We start from the raw sequence: 19,544 nt of genomic DNA, 5'->3' as shown, positions 1-19,544 counted from the left end.
GCTACCAAATAGAAGTGCTTATACTTGTTCAGTTTGTTCAGTCTATTATCAACTGTATCCTGTAAAGCATGGGGGTTTTAATAGGGCAGCCCCACATGGAGGAGGAAGTGCTCTAGATGTTGCAGCTTCAAAGAGCTCTCAAGACTGCTGATGGTTTCTCATTAGATCCTGGGACAAAAGAAGTACCAATCATTGGGCTGGTAATAACAATTGTCACATTGGTGTAGAATAGATGCATCACCAGTATTGCTACGGGTAAGGTGGTGCAGACAATCTGAATACAAAATAATACTAAGGCAGTTATAATATTCTCCAAATGCAAAGGAACAATAAATGATCAGTAATACCAAAAGAAAAAGCGAAGGCAACAAACACTTCAAGACATCTTTTTATGTCTTTAATTCCTGTTAGATTGAGGTAATGGTATGATAAACACTATGTGTATCTACATCGTTTTTATTCTGAAGATATATATATATCTTGAATATATATAATCACGTTTCCTTAAACTGTATTTTAAGCTGCAACATCTTTCACACTCCCCATATATATATTATGTTTCAAAAAACCAAAATTTGTTTCAATGTTGGGCTGGAGAGTGATTATAACTCAAACAACAGAGCTGCCCTGCATTCTCATCTTTACATGCTGAATTAATTTTTAAAATGTGAAACACTGCTGCTATAAATAAGCCATTGGGACCTGTCTGTCTACCAGACTGGATCTGGCATCAATTTGGAGTGGGGCTTATTCTGGAATACCCAGGTCCCTGGAGTGGGGTTTGTTCTGAAATACCCAGGTCCCTAGAGTGGAGCTTGTTCCCCTGGAAAACCTGGATCCCTGGAGTGGAGCTTGTTCTCCTGGAATATCCAGGTCCCTGGAGTTGAGCTTGTTCTGGAATACCCAGGTCCCTGGAGTGGGACTTGTCTCCTGGAATACCTGAGTCCATTGAGTGGATCTTGTTCTCCTGTAATACCCAGGTCCCTGGAGTGGGGCTTGTTCTCCTGGAATACCCAGGTCCCTGGAGTGGGGCCTGTTCTGAAATACCCAGATCCCTGGAGTGGTCTTTAATACCTAGGTCTCTGGAGTGGGGCTTGATCTCCTGGAATACCCAGGTCCCTGGAGTGGGGCTTGCTCTCCTGGAATACCCAGGTCCCTGGAGTGTGGCTTGTTCTGGAATACCCAGATCCCTGGAGTGGTCTTTAATACCCAGGTCCCTGGAGTGGGGCTTGATCTCCTGGAATACCCAGGTCCCTGGAGTGGGGCTTGTTCTCCTGGAATACCTACGTCCCTTCATTACTCTGGAAGGCTGAATAAATGTTGTACTTTACTTTAGATTCAATGCAGAGCAAGTCCACCTGTTTAAGGATCATGACTTCAAGCATCTTCCACGGCCACCAGAATCGCCAGATCTCATTCATCTTGTGCATATTTGGGATGAACTTCAACAATCATCATCAAAAATCTGCACCAGGTGTGTGAAATAATACTGACTGAATGGATTGACATCCCTTGAGACACCTTCCAGCACCTAGTGGAGTCTATGTGTCTCAACCTGATATTGGGTACAGATCCTAATATAGTGGCTAGACAGTGTATTTAATTATACATATTAACAGATGACATCCATTTATAACCTTCAGTCATCCAAAACTCCCTGCCATCTTTTACCAGCTTACACTGCCCTCAAGCCCATCTATTACCCTAAATATCAATTTAAGCTCATACTAATTTCTTCAGGTGCTTTTCCTAACCCCCCCCACACACCCATTTTGCTACCGCTTTTTTTTTTTTTTTTAACTGACTGCTTATCCACCAATCACATTGGTGGGATCTTTCTTTTAAGACACACAAACATAGCAACTCACTATGCAGATGAAGGAATTTGAAATTAAGCGTTTGTCTCCTTGATACAGTTCCTTTTAAGTTTTACGTTTCATTCGCATTCCAAGAGCAACTAAGGACAATCAATCCTTTTTACTGGTCAGTGATGAGACTAGTTTTAAAGGATGTTAATGAGCTTGGCACGGGCCTTGATTGAGTTTGTGGTTTCTTGGATAGTGTCTGAGACAATGGCAGTGCCTTGGCTGGAGCAGCTCTCGACTCTCATAGAGAGCTGATTATAGTCCCAGACAGCAGTCTGCCAGGAGCCCTTATTCATGTAATCCATAGTACCAGTTTTCCTCGGTATAACAGATTGGGTGTTTTGTTTGTCTCATTAACCATGTCACCTGCCTCTTGTGTTGGAAAAAAGTGCTATTAATAATTAAGTTATGTTACACATTTTTTTATATACACTGTTTCATCATGCTGCCTGTTTGATCTCATGCACCATGCCTCAAGCACTTCCAGTTGCTTTTTTTTATAGTTTTCAGACTATTCTAGCTTAGAATATGCATGCTGATTTGCTTTCACTCAAACTTGACATGCTGGGTCTACCAAACTGACTCTGGTTTTAAAATACTGTTGCGTGCAAAACAAGTTTTAGAGCTAATATTCTGTTTAAAAATAAGTTCATTGTTTTTTTTTTATTGAAAAGTTCTATAAAGTTTAAAGTTCTATAACAAACTTGATTTAAAATAATTATGCTGATTATAAATGTCATTATAGCTATTATTGTGGCTAACAGAATAGTTCCATAACATCCCAGGTTTTGTGTGTGTTATATTGATCTCAAAGGTACAGTTTTGAAAGAAACACGTTCTAGTAAACATGTATCTTTTAAAACACAATGGGCCATATTTTCAAAGTGCTTCCTTCAGTCTTGAATTAACTCCTATTGTTCAAAGTAATATATTACTTGGCTGTTTGGTTCAAGTTTTATAAAATTACGAGGTATTTTACCTCTTTCCATAAACAGGACTTCATTAAAGAATGGAGGAAACGCTTTGAAAATATGGCCCAATATCTGGTACTGCATTTGGTTAAAGAAATCTTCATTTGCAAGCAATGCTTTCAGTTACTGCTGAGGTGAAATGACCCAGTAAATGCACAAGCAAACAGAACACCAGAGAATAAGACAACGACACTGAGCACTTTTATTAACCTAAGGTAGTACCACATATTATGTTTTCAAATGAAAAAATAAAAAAACATTTACATGTGTTTCTTTTAAAACTGCACAATTGAGAAATGTTTAGCTAATGCACCTGTAAAATATTGAAACTCAGCTATCTCAATCATTTCTGTTGTCACTGTACACTATGAAATATTCTTTGACACCCTTATATTACATATTATTCAATATTTTTTTACTGGTCATTATTTATTTAAAGCGCTACATGTATATACCCCCAATAACCTTCAAGTTTTTTTTAAATATTTATGAGATCACTGACTATAAAGGGCACTGTAACTACACATTTGTCCAAAGCAACATTGTAACTATAAAAATCCTGTCACATACATTTTAAAATATGCCTGTATCTCCTAGTATCTTATTAACATTTGGGAAACTTCATAGAGGAAACAGTAGAAATATATAGCAGAGATGCCATCAGTTGCATACATTACAGGCCTGACATTTATATGTATGAGTCCTTCAATTTATTGACTACTGGTAGCTTCTGGTGCACCAGTGATTTTCTCTATTGATGATATTGTCCATTATGCTCTGTACGGATGCATGTTATTGAATATTCATTTTCTAGAACTGTTCTGCTTGATAAAGGAATGCTAACAAAGATGTTCAATCTTGTGTTGGGTTTGCTCTGAAGATATGTTCTCTTTTATTTTATTTTAATATGGATATTTGTAATACAGACATACCCCTCTTACTGCCTTTGCTGTGGATCTGGTTCAATGCAGAGATATCCCTCTTACTGCCTGTGCTGTGGATCTGGCTCAATACAGAGATATCCCTCTGACTGCCTGTGCTGTGGCTCTGGTTCAATACAGAGATATCCCTCTTACTGGCTGTGCTGTGGATCATGTTCAATACAGAGATATCCCTCTTACTGGCTGTGCTGTGGATCACGTATCAAAAGGGACATTGATAAAGAAACTGTTGAAGGGGACTGATACAGAATCTATCGAAGGGGTCATTGATAAAAAATCTATCGAAGGAGGCATTGATAAAGCATGTATCAAAGGGGACATTGATAAAGAATCTGTTGAAGGGGATATTGATACAGAATCTATCGTAGGGGACACTGATAAAGCACATATAGAAGGGGACATTGATAAAGCATGTATCAAAGGAGGCATTGATAAAGCATGTATCGAAGGGGACATTGATAAAGAATCTATCGAAGCAGGCATTGATAAACAATCTATCGAAGTGGACATTGATAAAGCATGCATCGAAGGGGACATTTATAAATAATTTTTTGAAGCAGGCATTGACAAAGAATCTATCAGAGGAGGCAATGATAAGAATCTATCAAAGGAGGCAATGATAAAGAATCTATCGATGGAGGCAATGATAAAGAATCTATCGAAGGGGACATTGATAAAGAATCTATTGAAGGAGGCAATGATAAAGAATCTATCGAAGGGGACATTGATAAAGCATGTACGGAAAAAGGCATTGATAAAGCTGCTCATGCTAATAAGATGGGTTTTACAGGCTTGAGTATCAGCCCTATAATATTTTACTGAATCTATGATTGTGTCTTCTACTCAATACTGATACACTTTCAGATATTTAGAATATTGCTGGTTAAATTAAAGCAATGCTCAAATATGGAATTTGGTGCCCCTGCCACTATTATTGCATTAATGTTATAAGAAATAACAATAAAACAAGAATCCCTTGTTTGTACAAGTTTCAAAGCTAAATTAAATGGCTGGGTTTGAGGGAATATATTGGTTGACTTTTTGAAAGATCTGAATTTTACAATTACATTAAAGTTTCATCCAATTTAAAGAATGCCTGACATCATTTGAAGAAAACATTTTGAACCAAACATGATGCATTCACATCATCTTAACCATTTCATTTTTACAGATTAGTAATTCATCAATAAAAACATGCTGTTATATGCCTTTCAGTTATGTCTGTTTGCATGCTGCACTGGAGAATGTTAATTAGGATTTAATGCAGCAAGAAGCTAGATGATTTCTGGATTGGTTTTCAATGCAAGTCTACTTGATGATTGGTTTAGAGATCTAACACTGTTAGAGGCTTCATAGGGAAGTAGCAAACAGACAGACAGATAAACAAATGGGCAACAGTTACATTATACAAAAAGAAGCATGCTATATTTAAACATCATGCTACACCACTGAAGGGCAGACAGAAGAAGAAATGAACATACTGTAGAAACTGGCCATTACGTAGGTTTGACAGCGTTCACCTGTAAATTCATTTGGACACCTAACGGAAGAAAGAAAACAAAAACCACAGAGAAAGGAACAAGAAGCAGAAACATGACATTAGAACAGAGTAACCACTGACAACAAACAGGCTTTGTGAAAGCACAGGGAGCCACCGCCACAGGCTTCCTGCCACCTGATAAGGAGGGATTTAGAGATAAAAAGGGTGTTATTGAATAATCAGCAGGGCCCCATGAGAGTTATCATGAACATACTTTTATTAGGATTGGGCATGTATGACCTCAGAGGCTCAGTCTGCAAGCATCGCGGTCCAAAGAATCCTGCGGGACATCTGGAGAAAGAAAAGGGGACAAATCACAGAACAAATGAAGATTATTGAACCAACGCAGGCTGGGAAACCAGTGGAGAAGATATGAGATTAGAAACTGTTAAGATCTGGACTTGCATAAAAACTGTTAATGAAAAAGGCATCCCTACAGACAGCACTGATTGAAGCAAATGAGCCAGACCCTTTCCATTTTCAGCCATGGTAGTAAAACTAAAGGGACATCTTTTAAGTAACTTACTAATGAAGCAATGTCATATATCTAACCCTAACCCTATATCTTACACTTGCTGAATACACTGTAATGTCTATTGTTGAAAGAAACAACTTATCACAAGCATGTATTTCATTTAACAGACACTGTTGCAATTCCTTCAAAGCCTTCCACTAATGACTGACATATTTTCAGACAGTAACATGCTTTTGCTGTAAAGACACTGGTCAGGTGAAATGGCCCAAGATGTTTCCTGAAGGTAAGGCATGGAAACTGAGATCTTTCTTTAACCTATTGTAATACCAGATATCAGTCAACATGCATAAAACTTATCACCTCCTTTATCATGCCAGTAACAATGTTGACAGTATTTCATCAGGTGATGCATAAACATAATTTATCTTAAAAAAACATCACTCATCGTGACGTTAGAATAACGTGCCCTTAGAGCCCACATTTCTCATTTAGGATATTATTCGTCTGATTCATAAATCTTTATTGTGTCATTAATTGACCCTTACCAGCATCATAATTAACACAAGACCGGGAGAAGAAAGACGTGTCTTAACGGTATCATTTCCTAGCTTAACTTCTGCTTTTAAGATATGTATTAAGCCTAGTAATAATGACTTAAACCTATGTTTAATTTTCCAATAATTACATAATTTAAGTATTTTGTTATTTGTAACTCATACATTAAATTCCCTTGTTAACTCGTCTGAACAGGTTAGGCAACTTACTGGTTAGAGAACACTAAGCTGAGAAATGTCAGGCTTCAGTGTGCTTGTGTGGGCTGTACATCAAGGTGAGGAAGGTAACTTAGAAAATAATCCTCCCAGACTGTAAGGAAGATCCTGCAGATCTGAGCTGCGACTTGCTCTGTGTTACTCTGATGACATGACTCATAGCAGGTATCGATTTAACAGCAGTACAATTATTTACCTTTGTGGAGAACTAACATGAACTGAAGAGTCAAACTGCTAGAAACAAGCTGTCCCTCTTTAATGAAAGTTACAAACTAATTTTGGATTCTGATGTTCTCGAGTTTTGTATATTGATCACGGTTCATGCGCAGAAAGCTAGTACTTCAGGTTGTATATTTTTCATAGCATTCCATCTACTGGTAGAGGAGTGTGGCAATGTTGCCCCGCCCCTGCGTGTATTTTGGTATTACATGTAGTGTGTTAATGTTGGTGTATAGTCATTGGTACACGGGATATAAATGGGTCTGTGTAACACGAGTGGTTTAAAATGTATATTTGTATTTAGACATGAGGATTACACAGCACTATATAATATAATAATATGCTAGCACAGGGAATTGCACTTTATTAATTGAGTCTTCTTTATTAATTAAGAGTCTTCCCAGCGACAACGAGTGGAAGCGACAGCGAGTGGGAGAAGTACAGGCGTGGAAAAGTACAGAGCAGTTTCGAAGCAGAAAGGAGAAATTGCATATTGAATTGCTTTAATCAGAAAACAGAGGACATTGGGGAAACACAGCAGCAGCTCAAAGTCAAACAGCTGCGTATGTTTTTCTGATAACAAACAAGCTGAAACTCGGAGCAGCTGATTCAAATTCAGCGCCGTTTTGAGACACGGGCGAGGGGAGGAGCCAACAGCACAGCAGAACAATGCAGTTAAACGAGGCAGTCTTCCCAGCGACAGCGAGTGGGAGAAGTACAGGCGTGGAAAAGTACAGAGCAGTTTCGAAGCAGTTTGAAAGCAGGTTGACGGCTGCAGAAGAAATTAAACTTCAAAAAAAAAAACCTCAACATGGTCTTCAAGCCAGTAATCTGTGAAACCTGCTTGATGTGGGAAATCCGAGAAAACCCAGCGGAGCTAAACCAAGTGTGCGTAAAGTGCCGCGCGATCCAGGATTTGCATAAACTAGTAAGCATGCTAGAAATGGAGCTGGAAGAAGTGAGACAGCAACAGGATCTTGAGGAACTGGCACACCCACAATTCATGGAAGTCTGCATCACCCCTAACAGACTGAAAGCCACCAGGGAGATAGAAGGTCAGAACAGCTGGGTTCAGGTAGGCAGAAGCAGGGAAAAAAAGAAACTTCGTCAAACACAACCACCAGAAATCAAAACAACCAACATATTTGAGTCACTTCAGAATTTTGATGAGCAGAACCAACAACAAGAGAATGAAAGGAACAACATCCAGGACCCTATTGACAGTGGTGACCAGACAGCAAAAAGAAGGGAGGTCATGATTGTTGGGGACTCCATATTGAGAAACACAGCAAGTTCAATTCGCAGTTTGGACCCCCTTACTACAACAGTGTGCTGCCTTCCGGGAGCCTCGGTCAAGCACATCACTGAAAACGTGGACAGGCTCCTAGAACGAACAGGAGACGACCCGGTAGTAGTCGTCCACATCGGTACAAACAACATTGGAAGAGACAGACCAAAATCCCTGCAAAACAAATTCAGAGAGCTAGGAAGGAAATTAAAAGAGAAAACCAAAACTGTGGTATTTTCTGGTATACTACCCGCACCTTGCAAAGGACCATATGGACAGCTGGAAATAATTAATCAAAACGCATGGCTGAAGACGTGGTGCACACGGGAAGGCTTCACCTATCTTGATCATTGGACCACATTCTACAACGAGGACTATCTGTATAGACGGGATGGACTGCATTTAAATAACAAGGGAACTAGTCTACTCGGAGAAAAGATCCTCGAGCAGGTTCAGAAGCATTTAAACTAGAAAGGAAGGGGGGATAAATCAACAAAAAAACAGAAGGGAGACCGCATCAAAACAAGAACAACAACTCAGGTAAGACAACCATTAAATGTATTTATCTAAATGCTAGAAGTATCAGAAACAAAATTGTAGAACTTGAAGCTACTGCACTAACAGGTAACTATGATGTGATAGGTGTTACAGAAACGTGGTTATCTGAGAGTGATGGGGACGAATATAATATTTATGGGTATACACTGTATAGGAAAGACAGGCAGGACAGAAGAGGAGGAGGGGTAGCGCTATACATAAGAAACAGTCTTGAAGCCCAGGTGTTAAACCTGGACAAAGAAAATAAAACCGAATCAATATGGGTCAGAATAACAGACAAAAATTCAAAAGGCATAATAATAGGAGCATGCTATAGACCGCCAGATTCAGACGGTGAGCACAATAATCTGTTATACAATGACATTAGAAATGTGTGTAGCAAAGGAGAAGCCATACTAATGGGGGATTTCAACTTCCCCCAAATAAAATGGGAAAACCCGGTGGGTAGCGCGAAGGATGAAATAGAAATGGTGGAAATGACAAATGACTGCTTCCTAACACAATTTGTCAAGGCACCCACTAGAGGGGAGGCATGCCTTGATTTAGTCTTTTCAAATAACGAAGATAGAATAACTAAAACAGAGGTCAGAGAACCACTGGCAAACTCAGACCACAACATGGTCTCATTTGAAGTGTTTTTTAAATCCCCAAAAGTAAAGACTAAAGCTAAGGTTTACAATTTTAGAAAAGCAAACTATGAAGGTATGAAACAGAGACTAACAGAAGTAGATTGGAGTAAAATAGAGAAAACACCCACAGAAGAAGGATGGTTGTTCTTCAAAAATGTAGTACTAGAGGCGCAAAACAATTATATCCCTAAAGTAGACAAATCTAAATGTAAAACTAAAATGAATGAAGTAATTTACAAACCGCTAACCAAGATCATGCAGCAGTCTTTTGACACAGGGGTGGTACCGACAGACTGGAAAATTGCAAACTTAATACCGATCCACAAAAAGGGAAACAAAACTGAACCAGGTAACTACAGACCAGTAAGCCTGACTTCTATTATATGCAAACTTATGGAAACTATAATAAGATCCAAAATGGAAAATTACCTATATGGTAACAGGGTACTGGGAGACAGTCAACATGGTTTTAGGAAAGGGAGATCGTGCCTAACTAACTTGCTTGATTTTTTTGAGGATGCAACATCGATAATGGATAATTGCAAAGCATATGACATGGTTTATTTAGATTTCCAGAAAGCTTTTGACAAAGTCCCGCACAAAAGATTAATTCTCAAACTGAACGCAGTTGGGATGCAAGGAAAGACATGTACATGGATTAGGGAGTGGTTAACATGTAGAAAACAGAAAGTACTGATTAGAGGAAAAACCTCAGAATGGAGTGTGGTAACCAGCGGTGTACCACAGGGATCAGTATTAGGTCCTCTGCTATTCCTAATCTACATTAATGATTTAGATTCTGGTATAGTAAGCAAACTAGTTAAATTTGCAGACGACACAAAAGTAGGAGGAGTGGCAAACACTGTTGCAGCAGCAAAGGTCATTCAAAATGATCTAGACAAGATTCAGAACTGGGCAGACACATGGCAAATGACATTTAATAGAGAAAAGTGTAAGGTACTGCACGCAGGAAATAAAAATGTACATTATAAATATCATATGGGAGATACTGAAATTGGAGAAGGAATCTATGAAAAAGACCTAGGAGTTTTTGTTGACTCAGAAATGTCTTCATCTAGACAATGTGGGGAAGCTATAAAAAAGGCTAACAAGATGCTCGGATACATTGTGAAAAGTGTTGAATTTAAATCAAGGGAAGTAATGTTAAAACTGTACAATGCACTAGTAAGACCTCATCTTGAATATTGTGTGCAGTTCTGGTCACCTCGCTATAAAAAAGATATTGCTGCTCTAGAAAGAGTGCAAAGAAGAGCGACCAGAATTATTCCGGGCTTAAAAGGCATGTCATATGCAGACAGGCTAAAAGAATTGAATCTGTTCAGTCTTGAACAAAGAAGACTACGTGGCGACCTAATTCAAGCATTCAAAATTCTAAAAGGTATTGACAGTGTCGACCCAAGGGACTTTTTCAGCCTGAAAAAAGAAACAAGGACCAGGGGTCACAAATGGAGTTTAGAAAAAGGGGCATTCAGAACAGAAAATAGGAGACACTTTTTTACACAGAGAATTGTGAGGGTCTGGAATCAACTCCCCAGTAATGTTTTTGAAGCTGACACCCTGGGATCCTTCAAGAAGCTGCTTGATGAGATTTTGGGATCAATAAGCTACTAACAACCAAACGAGCAAGATGGGCCGAATGGCCTCCTCTCGTTTATAAACTTTCTTATGTTCTTAATTCATGTGCAGTTGTACTGAGTCTCCAATTGAATGATTGATTAGCAATCGAGTCTCGGTACAGCTGCATAAAAGCAGCATGTTTTCACTCACTCGGGGTTGTGTGTTCGGTGAGTGGAGAATGGGATTGGAGACAGAGGTTATAATAATCAAAGTAAATAATATCAGTTCACCATGTTTGTCTGTGTAGTCCATTTTGTTTGTTTCTTTATTTTGGCAAAAGTGCCGTGTCCTGTGTTTTGTTTGTCTTGCAACCTTTTATTTTCTGCTCTGTTTAATTATTAAAAGCTGAGTGAAAACAATCGCTTAGCTTCACCAAACTCACCCACTACAGCCGTCTTTGTGACATGTGGTGTCATCATGGGATTACCAGCGCCTTCTTGACGCAGACCAGAGAGGGAACAGCAGTGTTTGAAAAAAAAACAAACAAAAAACAAACAAAAATGGAAGTCTGGAGAGATGGCTGCACTGAGCTGGAGAAGCTCCTCAGTGGTCTGGAGGACCAAGGCTGGTGCCTTGCCTGCGGGTGTACAGGGAAGTGGTGGCTGTCTGCCCCTTCCAAGAGGAGGAGGAGGAATCAACCCAGGAGAGGAAGGTGAGGAGAAGGAGTGGCAGGAAAAAGCTGCAGCAGCAACTGCACCAACAGCAGGAGGAGGTCAGGGATGACAGTTGGGAGGTTTTTTTTAAAGAACCTCGTGGCTAAGGTTTGTATGGGCACACGTTGGCCATCTGCCCCACTCATTATGCAGAGGCAGAAGTAATGCCTGAGTGGGAGGAGCCCGTGTGTCCATGGGGACCGCAGAAATCCAAAGCCCAAGGGACTGCTGTTTCTACCTCCACCAAGATGGGGAGCTTTGGGGAACTTGGGAACAGCAACACCATCCAGTGTCCCTCTGAGACATCACAGCCATGGTATTCATCTCTGGTCTCATCAGGAGAAGCCCCAATGCTGTCTCCGGCACCAGAGCGAGAGGAGCCAACACTGCTGTCCCCTGCAAGTGAGGGAGAGCCACACCAGCACCTGGCAAGTGAGGGAGAGCCTCCTTTGCCAGGAGACTACACGCTGCTCCCACCTCCATTGCCAAGAGACTACACGCTGCTCCCACCTCTGTCGCCAGAAGACTACACAATGCTCTCAGGAGTAGAGCAGCAGGAGCTGTCTCTACCTCTGCCACCTCCATCAGCAGGGGGTGAATGCCTGATGGGTCCCCATCCACCAGCAGAGGGTGAATGCCTGCTGGGTCCCTTTCCATCAGCAAAGGGTGAATACCTGCTGGGTCCCTTTCCACCAGCAGAGGGTGAATGCCTGCTGCATCCCTTTCCACCAGCAGAGGATGAATGCCTGGTAGTAACAATTCCCCCACCATGACGGGAGCTGCCTCTGCCTCTGCCTCCATCACCCTCAGAGGGAGAGGAGCAGGACCTGCCTCTTCCATCACCAGAAGGACAAGGTATAGATGCTGGCAGTCCTCAGTAGCCATTGCATAGGCTGCTGAGGGAAGCACTTGAACCGGCCGCAGTTGCAGAGAAGAGGTCCAAAACTCGCACCCCAGCCTGTCCTGACTCTCTGCACATTTTCGCCCAAGGATGCCTGCCTTGCTTCATCCAAGGATGCCTGCCTCGCTTCTCTTCGCACAAGGATGCCTGTCTCACTTCACCCAAGGATGCCTGCCTCGCTTCACCTAAGGATGCCTGTCTCGCTTCGACCAAGGATGCTTGACTGGCATCGTCTGGGGTTGCCTGCCTCACAGCATAGCCTGGGGTGGCCTGCAGCTCCGCATTGACTGTGGAGCCACCGATTGGAGGGTACAAGGGAGAAGCGGAGCTCCCTCTGCCGCCTCTATGGCCAGGGGCTCCGCTCCCGAGTTCGCCTCCCGAGGGTCCGGCACTGTCTTCGCCTGGGGTAGTCAGAACTGCTTTGCCAGGGGTCGCCGTTAGCTCCACTCGGCCGCAGGGGTCAGTGTGGCCTGAGCCCCCCAGAGGGAGCTGCCGGCTATGAAGAATGGGGGAGAGGTCAGGAGACCACCTTCCCCCGCAGCAATTTCGCTGCAGGAGTTCTTGTGGCTGGAGTCCCACAGGAGGGAGCTGCCAGCTGAGAAGGGGAGAAAGGTCAGGAGACCACCTTCCTCAGCAGCCTTTCCGCTGCTGGAATTGCCCCTGCTTAAGGAGCTGTCAGCACGTCAGTCTGACAACCTCGCTATTGGCAGCATTTCTGCTGCCAGTGGTACAGCGGGAGGAGAGATATCTGCTGACAGCATGGCCAGTAGCAGCCTGGCTACTGGCAACATTGCCGCCCATGAACCCCATAAAGTCCCTGTTCTTGGCCTGGGACTTTGAGCAAGACTTTTGGGATTTTAAGGGGGGAGGTGGCACACTGAGGCCATGTGTGCTACGCACAAGGGGAGGGGGGGAATATATGGCAATGTTGCCCCGCCCCTGTGTGTATGTTATGTGTAGTGTGTTAATGTTGGTGTATAGTCATTGGTACACAGGATGTAAATAGGTCTGTGTAACACGAGTGGTTTAAAATGTATATTTGTATTTAGACACGAGGATTGCACAGCACCTCACATGCAGGTAAAATGTAATAATATGCGAGCACATGGAATTGCACTTTATTAATTCACGTGCAGTTCTACCGCGACTCCAATTGAATGAATGATTAGCAATCGAGTCTCGGTACAGCTGTATAAAAGCAGCATGTTTTCACTCACTCTGGGTTTTTGTGTGTTCGGTGAGTGGAGAATGGGATTGGAGACGAAGGTAATAATACAAATAATAACATAAAGTAAAATAGCAGCTCACCGTGTTTGTCTGTGTAGTTCGTTTTTGTTTGTCTCTTTGTTTTGGCTGCCAGTGCCGTGTCCTGTTTTTGTCCTATTTTTGTCCTGTTTTATTTTATAAAAGCAAACCGTGCAGCAGCGCATTCATTCGTTATTTTACTCGCAGTGCTTTCTACCATGAAATATTGTACTACTATTATGGATTCCAGTAGACTTTTACAATACTGGTATCATTTTGTAGTTTATTTGATTGCATGATGTTTAATAAAAGATCTCAGGATTGTTAGTTCAAGAAGTTGTATTTTAGTAACTACAAATAAAATGCTAAAAATATGTAGCGTTTTCTAATCCAATTTCTCTATGAAACCGAGTAGTATTGTGTGACAGGCAGGATCTTTCAACCTAGCTGTATTTCTTGATTTATTTTAGTTTAAAAGAAGCTTTTTATATGGTAAGGTGTACTGTATGAAAAACAGAGTTGAGATGTATTAGTATTGTCTGTATTTGAATGAATTGTGCATTTAACAAATAATTGTATTTTAATTTAATTGTGTGGTGTTGTCTTTCTGTGCCATTTGTCATTCAACCAAACGTTTTTTAACCCTATTGTAGCGTGTACAGGGTTAGGGGTCAGGGCTGGTAGGAGACAATCTAAACATGTAGACATGAGCCCAATATCTGCTCCTGCAAGAGCACCTGGCTCTTTTGCACAGCAGTATCGGCGTTATGCTTCAAAGTGTGAGGAACTGAGCTTCGCCACGATATTATGAGAAAAATAACCAGAGCATGCTGACACTCCAGTGCCTTCTATACCTTCTTGTGCACTGGAAAGGAAATGTGTGGAAACAGTACAGAAATTATATTTCTGGTGGCTACAGTACTTTTTTAGGAAAGCAAACACTGCCCCTGATGTAAAGTCTCGCTCACATCCAGCACCTGTGTGTGAAATTTATTTAATTTATTTTTAGAAATCTGAAATCCCGATATTTCGGGCAACCTATCTGTCTTTAGAATTGCTATGTAGCCATAACGTGATGGTGTAAACAAACGGTGTATGCCACTGATGTTTTAAGCAGGGGACACAGCTCATTTGCATGCCTGACAGTTGGTTACATAAAATCTCTTGACAACAATCCATGATGGTAAATCACATCTAAACCCATTATTGGCTGGTAAAATAACCAGACAGTAGTTTTATAAGTCATGTGTTAAATACTGCCCAGTCAATTTTATTAATGGATGGAAATTATGTTTTAAAATGAGAATATATATTTGCTAAAACTTTCAAAACTGCACATATAAGTAATGTGTAGCTAATGAAAGTGCAAAAGAGATGTAACAATGAAGAAGTCAGTTGGACAAATGTTTATGTAAATGCCATGATGAAGGCATTAGCAGAACTGTCTTCCTCCGTGGCTATGGTTTTACATTACTCTAACTTGCAGACAGACTAATGTTTGGGTGGCGCTGTAATGTTTCTTGTGTGTTCGTCATTTCATGTACAGTAATGTTAAAATATACTTTCATAATAAGACAAGGTTTAATAATGATACCCACATTATGAAACTGTTTCCAACCAGCACTCTCCTGGACACCTCACATGCTTGATTTTCAAAGATTTTCTAAATGTGGATTCACTTTTTAATTAATTGAAAGGAAGAAAAGCTGCGTTAAACTAACACCTATCAACTAAGGAGACACAAGAACTCACAAAAACTGGAGAAAAAAATGTTTTGAACACTAAATGTGATTACTGTATAAATCACAGTAAGAAATTTCACCCAAGAAACCAATCAAATCAAAAGCACACCCTTTTCATGCTTCGCTTGCAGCTCTCTTACCCAAACTGCAATATATCAAGACGTATTAAGTGATTGTAGAATCGCAAACCTAAATGTCTGCTATCTTTTCTTTGCAATATTGTGTTGTTTGAAACATGTTAACAGTAGATAATTAATCTAAACTGTAAATCTACCTCCCAACCAGGGAGGGTGCTAAGTAAGGTTGGTGATACACCTTCACAGATGGTCCAACTTGATGGTAGGACAGAACCAGTAGGCCATGTTGGTGAAAGGGCATGGCTGAACAGCTCTATTATGATTAGCTGTGTTCTGCGCAGTGACTGGATAGAGTGCGGAAAAGCGATTGGCTAGAGCGCGGAGCAGCGACTGGGTAGAGTGAGGCGCAGCGACTGGATAGAGCGCGGAGCAGCGACTGGGTAGAGCGTGGCGCAGCAAATGGATATAGCGCAGAGCAGCGACTGGATAGAGCGCGGAGCAGAGACTGGATAGAGAGCGGCGCAGTGACTGGATAGAGTGCGGGCTGGGCTGATCACAGGGAGGTAGGAAGAGAGAGCGCTCTGTGTTGTTTTGTTTTTGGGTATGCAGACGGAGATGGACTCGGGAGCTGAAGCTTTGGAGCCAGCATTATCCCTCGGAGCACCTGCACTGCCACATCACCTCAACCTGAGACCGTACCACGCAGCACCTGCACTGCCACATCACCTAAATCTCAGAGAGCACCACGGAGGACCTGCACTGCAACATCACCTCAATCTGAGATATCACCACAGAGCACCTGCACTGCCGAATTACCTCAAAATGAGACAGTACTACGGAGCACCCGCACTGCCACATCACCTCAATATGAGACATCATCACGAAAGACCTGCAGTGCCACATAACCACAATTGGAGAGAGCATCACGAAGCACCTGCACTGACACATCAACTCAATCTGAGACAGCACCACAGAGCACCTAAACTGCCACATCACCTCAATATGGAACATCAACACAAAGCACCTGCACTGCCACATCACCTCATTCTGAGACAGCACTACGTGCACCTGCACTGCCACCTCACCTCAACCTGAGACAGCACAATGGAGCACCTGCACTGTCACATCACCACAACCTGAAACATCACCACAGAGCACCTGCACTGCCACATCACCTTAACCTGAGAGAGCACGATGGAGCACCTGCACTGCCACAACACCTCAATCTGAGACAGAATCATAGAGCACCTGCACTGCCACATCAACTCAATCTGAGACAGAACCATGCAGCACCTACACTGCTACATCACCTCAACCTGAGACAGCACCATGGAGCACCTGCACTGGCACATCACCTCAATCTGAGACAGAACCACAGAGCACCTGCACTGCCACATCACCTCAATCTGAGACAGAACTATGGAGCACCTGCACTGCCACATCACCAAAATCTGAGCGAGCACCACTGAGGACCTGCACTGCCACATCACCTCAATATGAGACATCACCACAGAGCACCTGCACTGCCACATTACCTCAAAATGAGACAGTACTACAGAGCCCCTGAACTGCCATATTACCTCAAAATGAGACAGTACTACAGAGCACCTGAACTGCCACATCACCTCAATCTGAGACATCACCACGAAAGACCTGCACTGCCACATAACCTCAATCTGAAAGAGCATCACGGAGCACCTACACTGCCACATCACCTCAATCTGAGAAAGAACCATGGAGCACTTGCAATGCCACATCACCTCATTCTGAGATATTAACACGTGCACCTGCACTGCCACATCACCTCAATCTGAGACAGAACTATGGAGCACCTGCACTGCCACATCACCTCAACCTGAGACAGCACCACAGAACACCTGCACTGCCACATCACCTCAATCTGAGACAGAAATATGGAGCACCTGCACTGTCACATCACCTCAACCTGAGACCGTACCACGCAGCACCTGCACTGTCACATCACCTCAATCTGAGACATCACCACAGAACACCTGCACTGCCACATCACCTCAACCTGAGACAGCACCACAGAACACCTGCACTGCCACATAACCTGAATCTGAAAGATCACAACGGACCACCTGCACTGCCACTTCACCTCAATCTGAGAGATCACCATGGAGCAACTGCACTGCCACATCACCTCAATCTGAGACATCACCATGGAAGACCTGCACTGCCACATTACCTCAACCTGAGAGATCATCATGGAGCACCTGCACTGCCACATCACCACAACCTGAGACAGCACCATGGAGCACCTGCACTGCCACATGACCTCAATCTGAGACAGAATCATGGAGCACCTGCTTTGCCACATCACCTCAATCTGAGAGATCACCACGGAGTACCTGCATTGCCACATCACCTCAATCTGAGACAGTACCACAGAGCACCTAAACTGCCACATCACCTCAATCTGGAACATTACCACAAAGCACCTGTACTGCCACATCATCTCAACCTGAGACAGCACCATAGAACACCTGCACTGCCACATGACCTCAATCTGAGACAGAATCATGGAGCACCTGCTTTGCCACATCACCTCAATCTGAGAGATCACCACGGAGTACTTGCATTGCCACATCACCTCAATCTGAGACAGTACCACAGAGCACCTAAACTGCCACATCACCTCAATCTGGAACATTACCACAAAGCACCTACATTGCCACATCATCTCAACCTGAGACAGCACCATAGAACACCTGCACTGCCACATGACCTCAATCTGAGACAGAAACATGGAGCCCTGCATTGCCACCACCTCAGTCTGAGAGATCACCACAGAGCACCTGCACTACCACATCACCTCAATCTGAGACAGAAACATGGAGCACCTGCACTGTCACATCACCTCAATCTCAGACAGAACCATGGAGCACCTGCACTGCCACATCACCTCATTCTGAGACAGTACTACAGAGCACCTGAACTGCCACATCACCTCAACCTGAGACAGTCCCACGGAGATCCTGCACTGCCACATCACCTAAATCTGAGAGAGCACCATGGATCACCTGCACTGCCACTTCACCTCAACCTGAGAGAGCAGCAACAGAGCAACTGCACTGCCACATCACCTCAATCTAAGACAGAACCATGGAGCATGGTCATCTTGAGACTGTATTTATTGTTATATATTCTGGGAACCTTTTTGTTTGGGACTGCAAGCCCACCATTTGATCTGCAATGCCATTGCTTGCAGAGGGGACAATTACTGGAAATACACCTTTTTTGTGGACATTTAATCTTTACCTGAACCATTCATATCTTGATAGCATCTCAAAAAGCTAAATCTGCAGAAAATAATCTTAGACATCAAAAGAAACTTATCACTTAAATTTCAATATCAAAAGACATGCATCAATTATATTTCAGCATCAACAGAAACATATCACTTATATTTGATAAAATTCACTGGATGTGATTGAAAAATGACAAACTGTGTTTTAGAGCCAGTGCAGTGACTTTTTATTGTGCTAATTTACAACTGACATCACAAAGATGATGCAAAATCATCTGTCGATCTTGGTTAGGTGTTGTGACCCTTGGTCCACCAGTTCGTGGCCTGTCATTGACAGAGTGTGTCTGGTTATAGCGTCTCCCTAGGTTTGAAATTGCTGGCTGTGAGCACCCAAGACAGCAAGCCACAGCCCTAGTCCAGCCTCCTCTCTTGACAGATGTGGCATATTGTTTTTTTTTTCTTCTGTGATTTTCTTTATTGTTTTTATTCAAGCTTGGAATTCAACAGCTGAAATCACTCCATACCCAGTGTCCAATCAACTGTTTCACTAATTAGGTGATTAAGTGCATATGTTTCAATAAGTCACTCAAGCATGTCATGGTCAAGGATGAATGATCGAATGATTAAAAAGAAAACAAAAACATTTCTTCAATGTCCATCATTTATATGCCTTATTTTTTTTTGAAAATAAATGTATTGTAATATTGATACTTTTTTTGATGCTGGGTATACACACAATGCCCCTGTGTGAAAAAGTTATC

At 42.3% G+C, this 19,544-nt stretch overlaps 1 protein-coding gene across 2 annotated transcripts in view; it reads right to left on the bottom strand.

Annotated features, from left to right (window-relative positions):
• LOC121297251 (pro-neuregulin-2, membrane-bound isoform-like) overlaps positions 1-19,544 on the bottom strand; it is a 178,714-nt gene that overhangs the window by 29,400 nt on the left and 129,770 nt on the right. For both annotated transcript variants that reach the window (XM_041223435.1, XM_041223436.1), the window contains exon 5: positions 5,532-5,608. In XM_041223435.1, the coding sequence (XP_041079369.1) occupies positions 5,532-5,608 (77 nt within the window). The remainder of the gene's footprint in view (positions 1-5,531; positions 5,609-19,544) is intronic.

Source organism: Polyodon spathula, chromosome 22, assembly GCF_017654505.1.
Source record: "Polyodon spathula isolate WHYD16114869_AA chromosome 22, ASM1765450v1, whole genome shotgun sequence".
NCBI classification, from domain to species: domain Eukaryota; kingdom Metazoa; phylum Chordata; class Actinopteri; order Acipenseriformes; family Polyodontidae; genus Polyodon; species Polyodon spathula.
The sequence above is the reverse complement of the archived record's forward strand: the minus strand, read 5'-3'. Positions and strand labels throughout refer to the sequence as shown.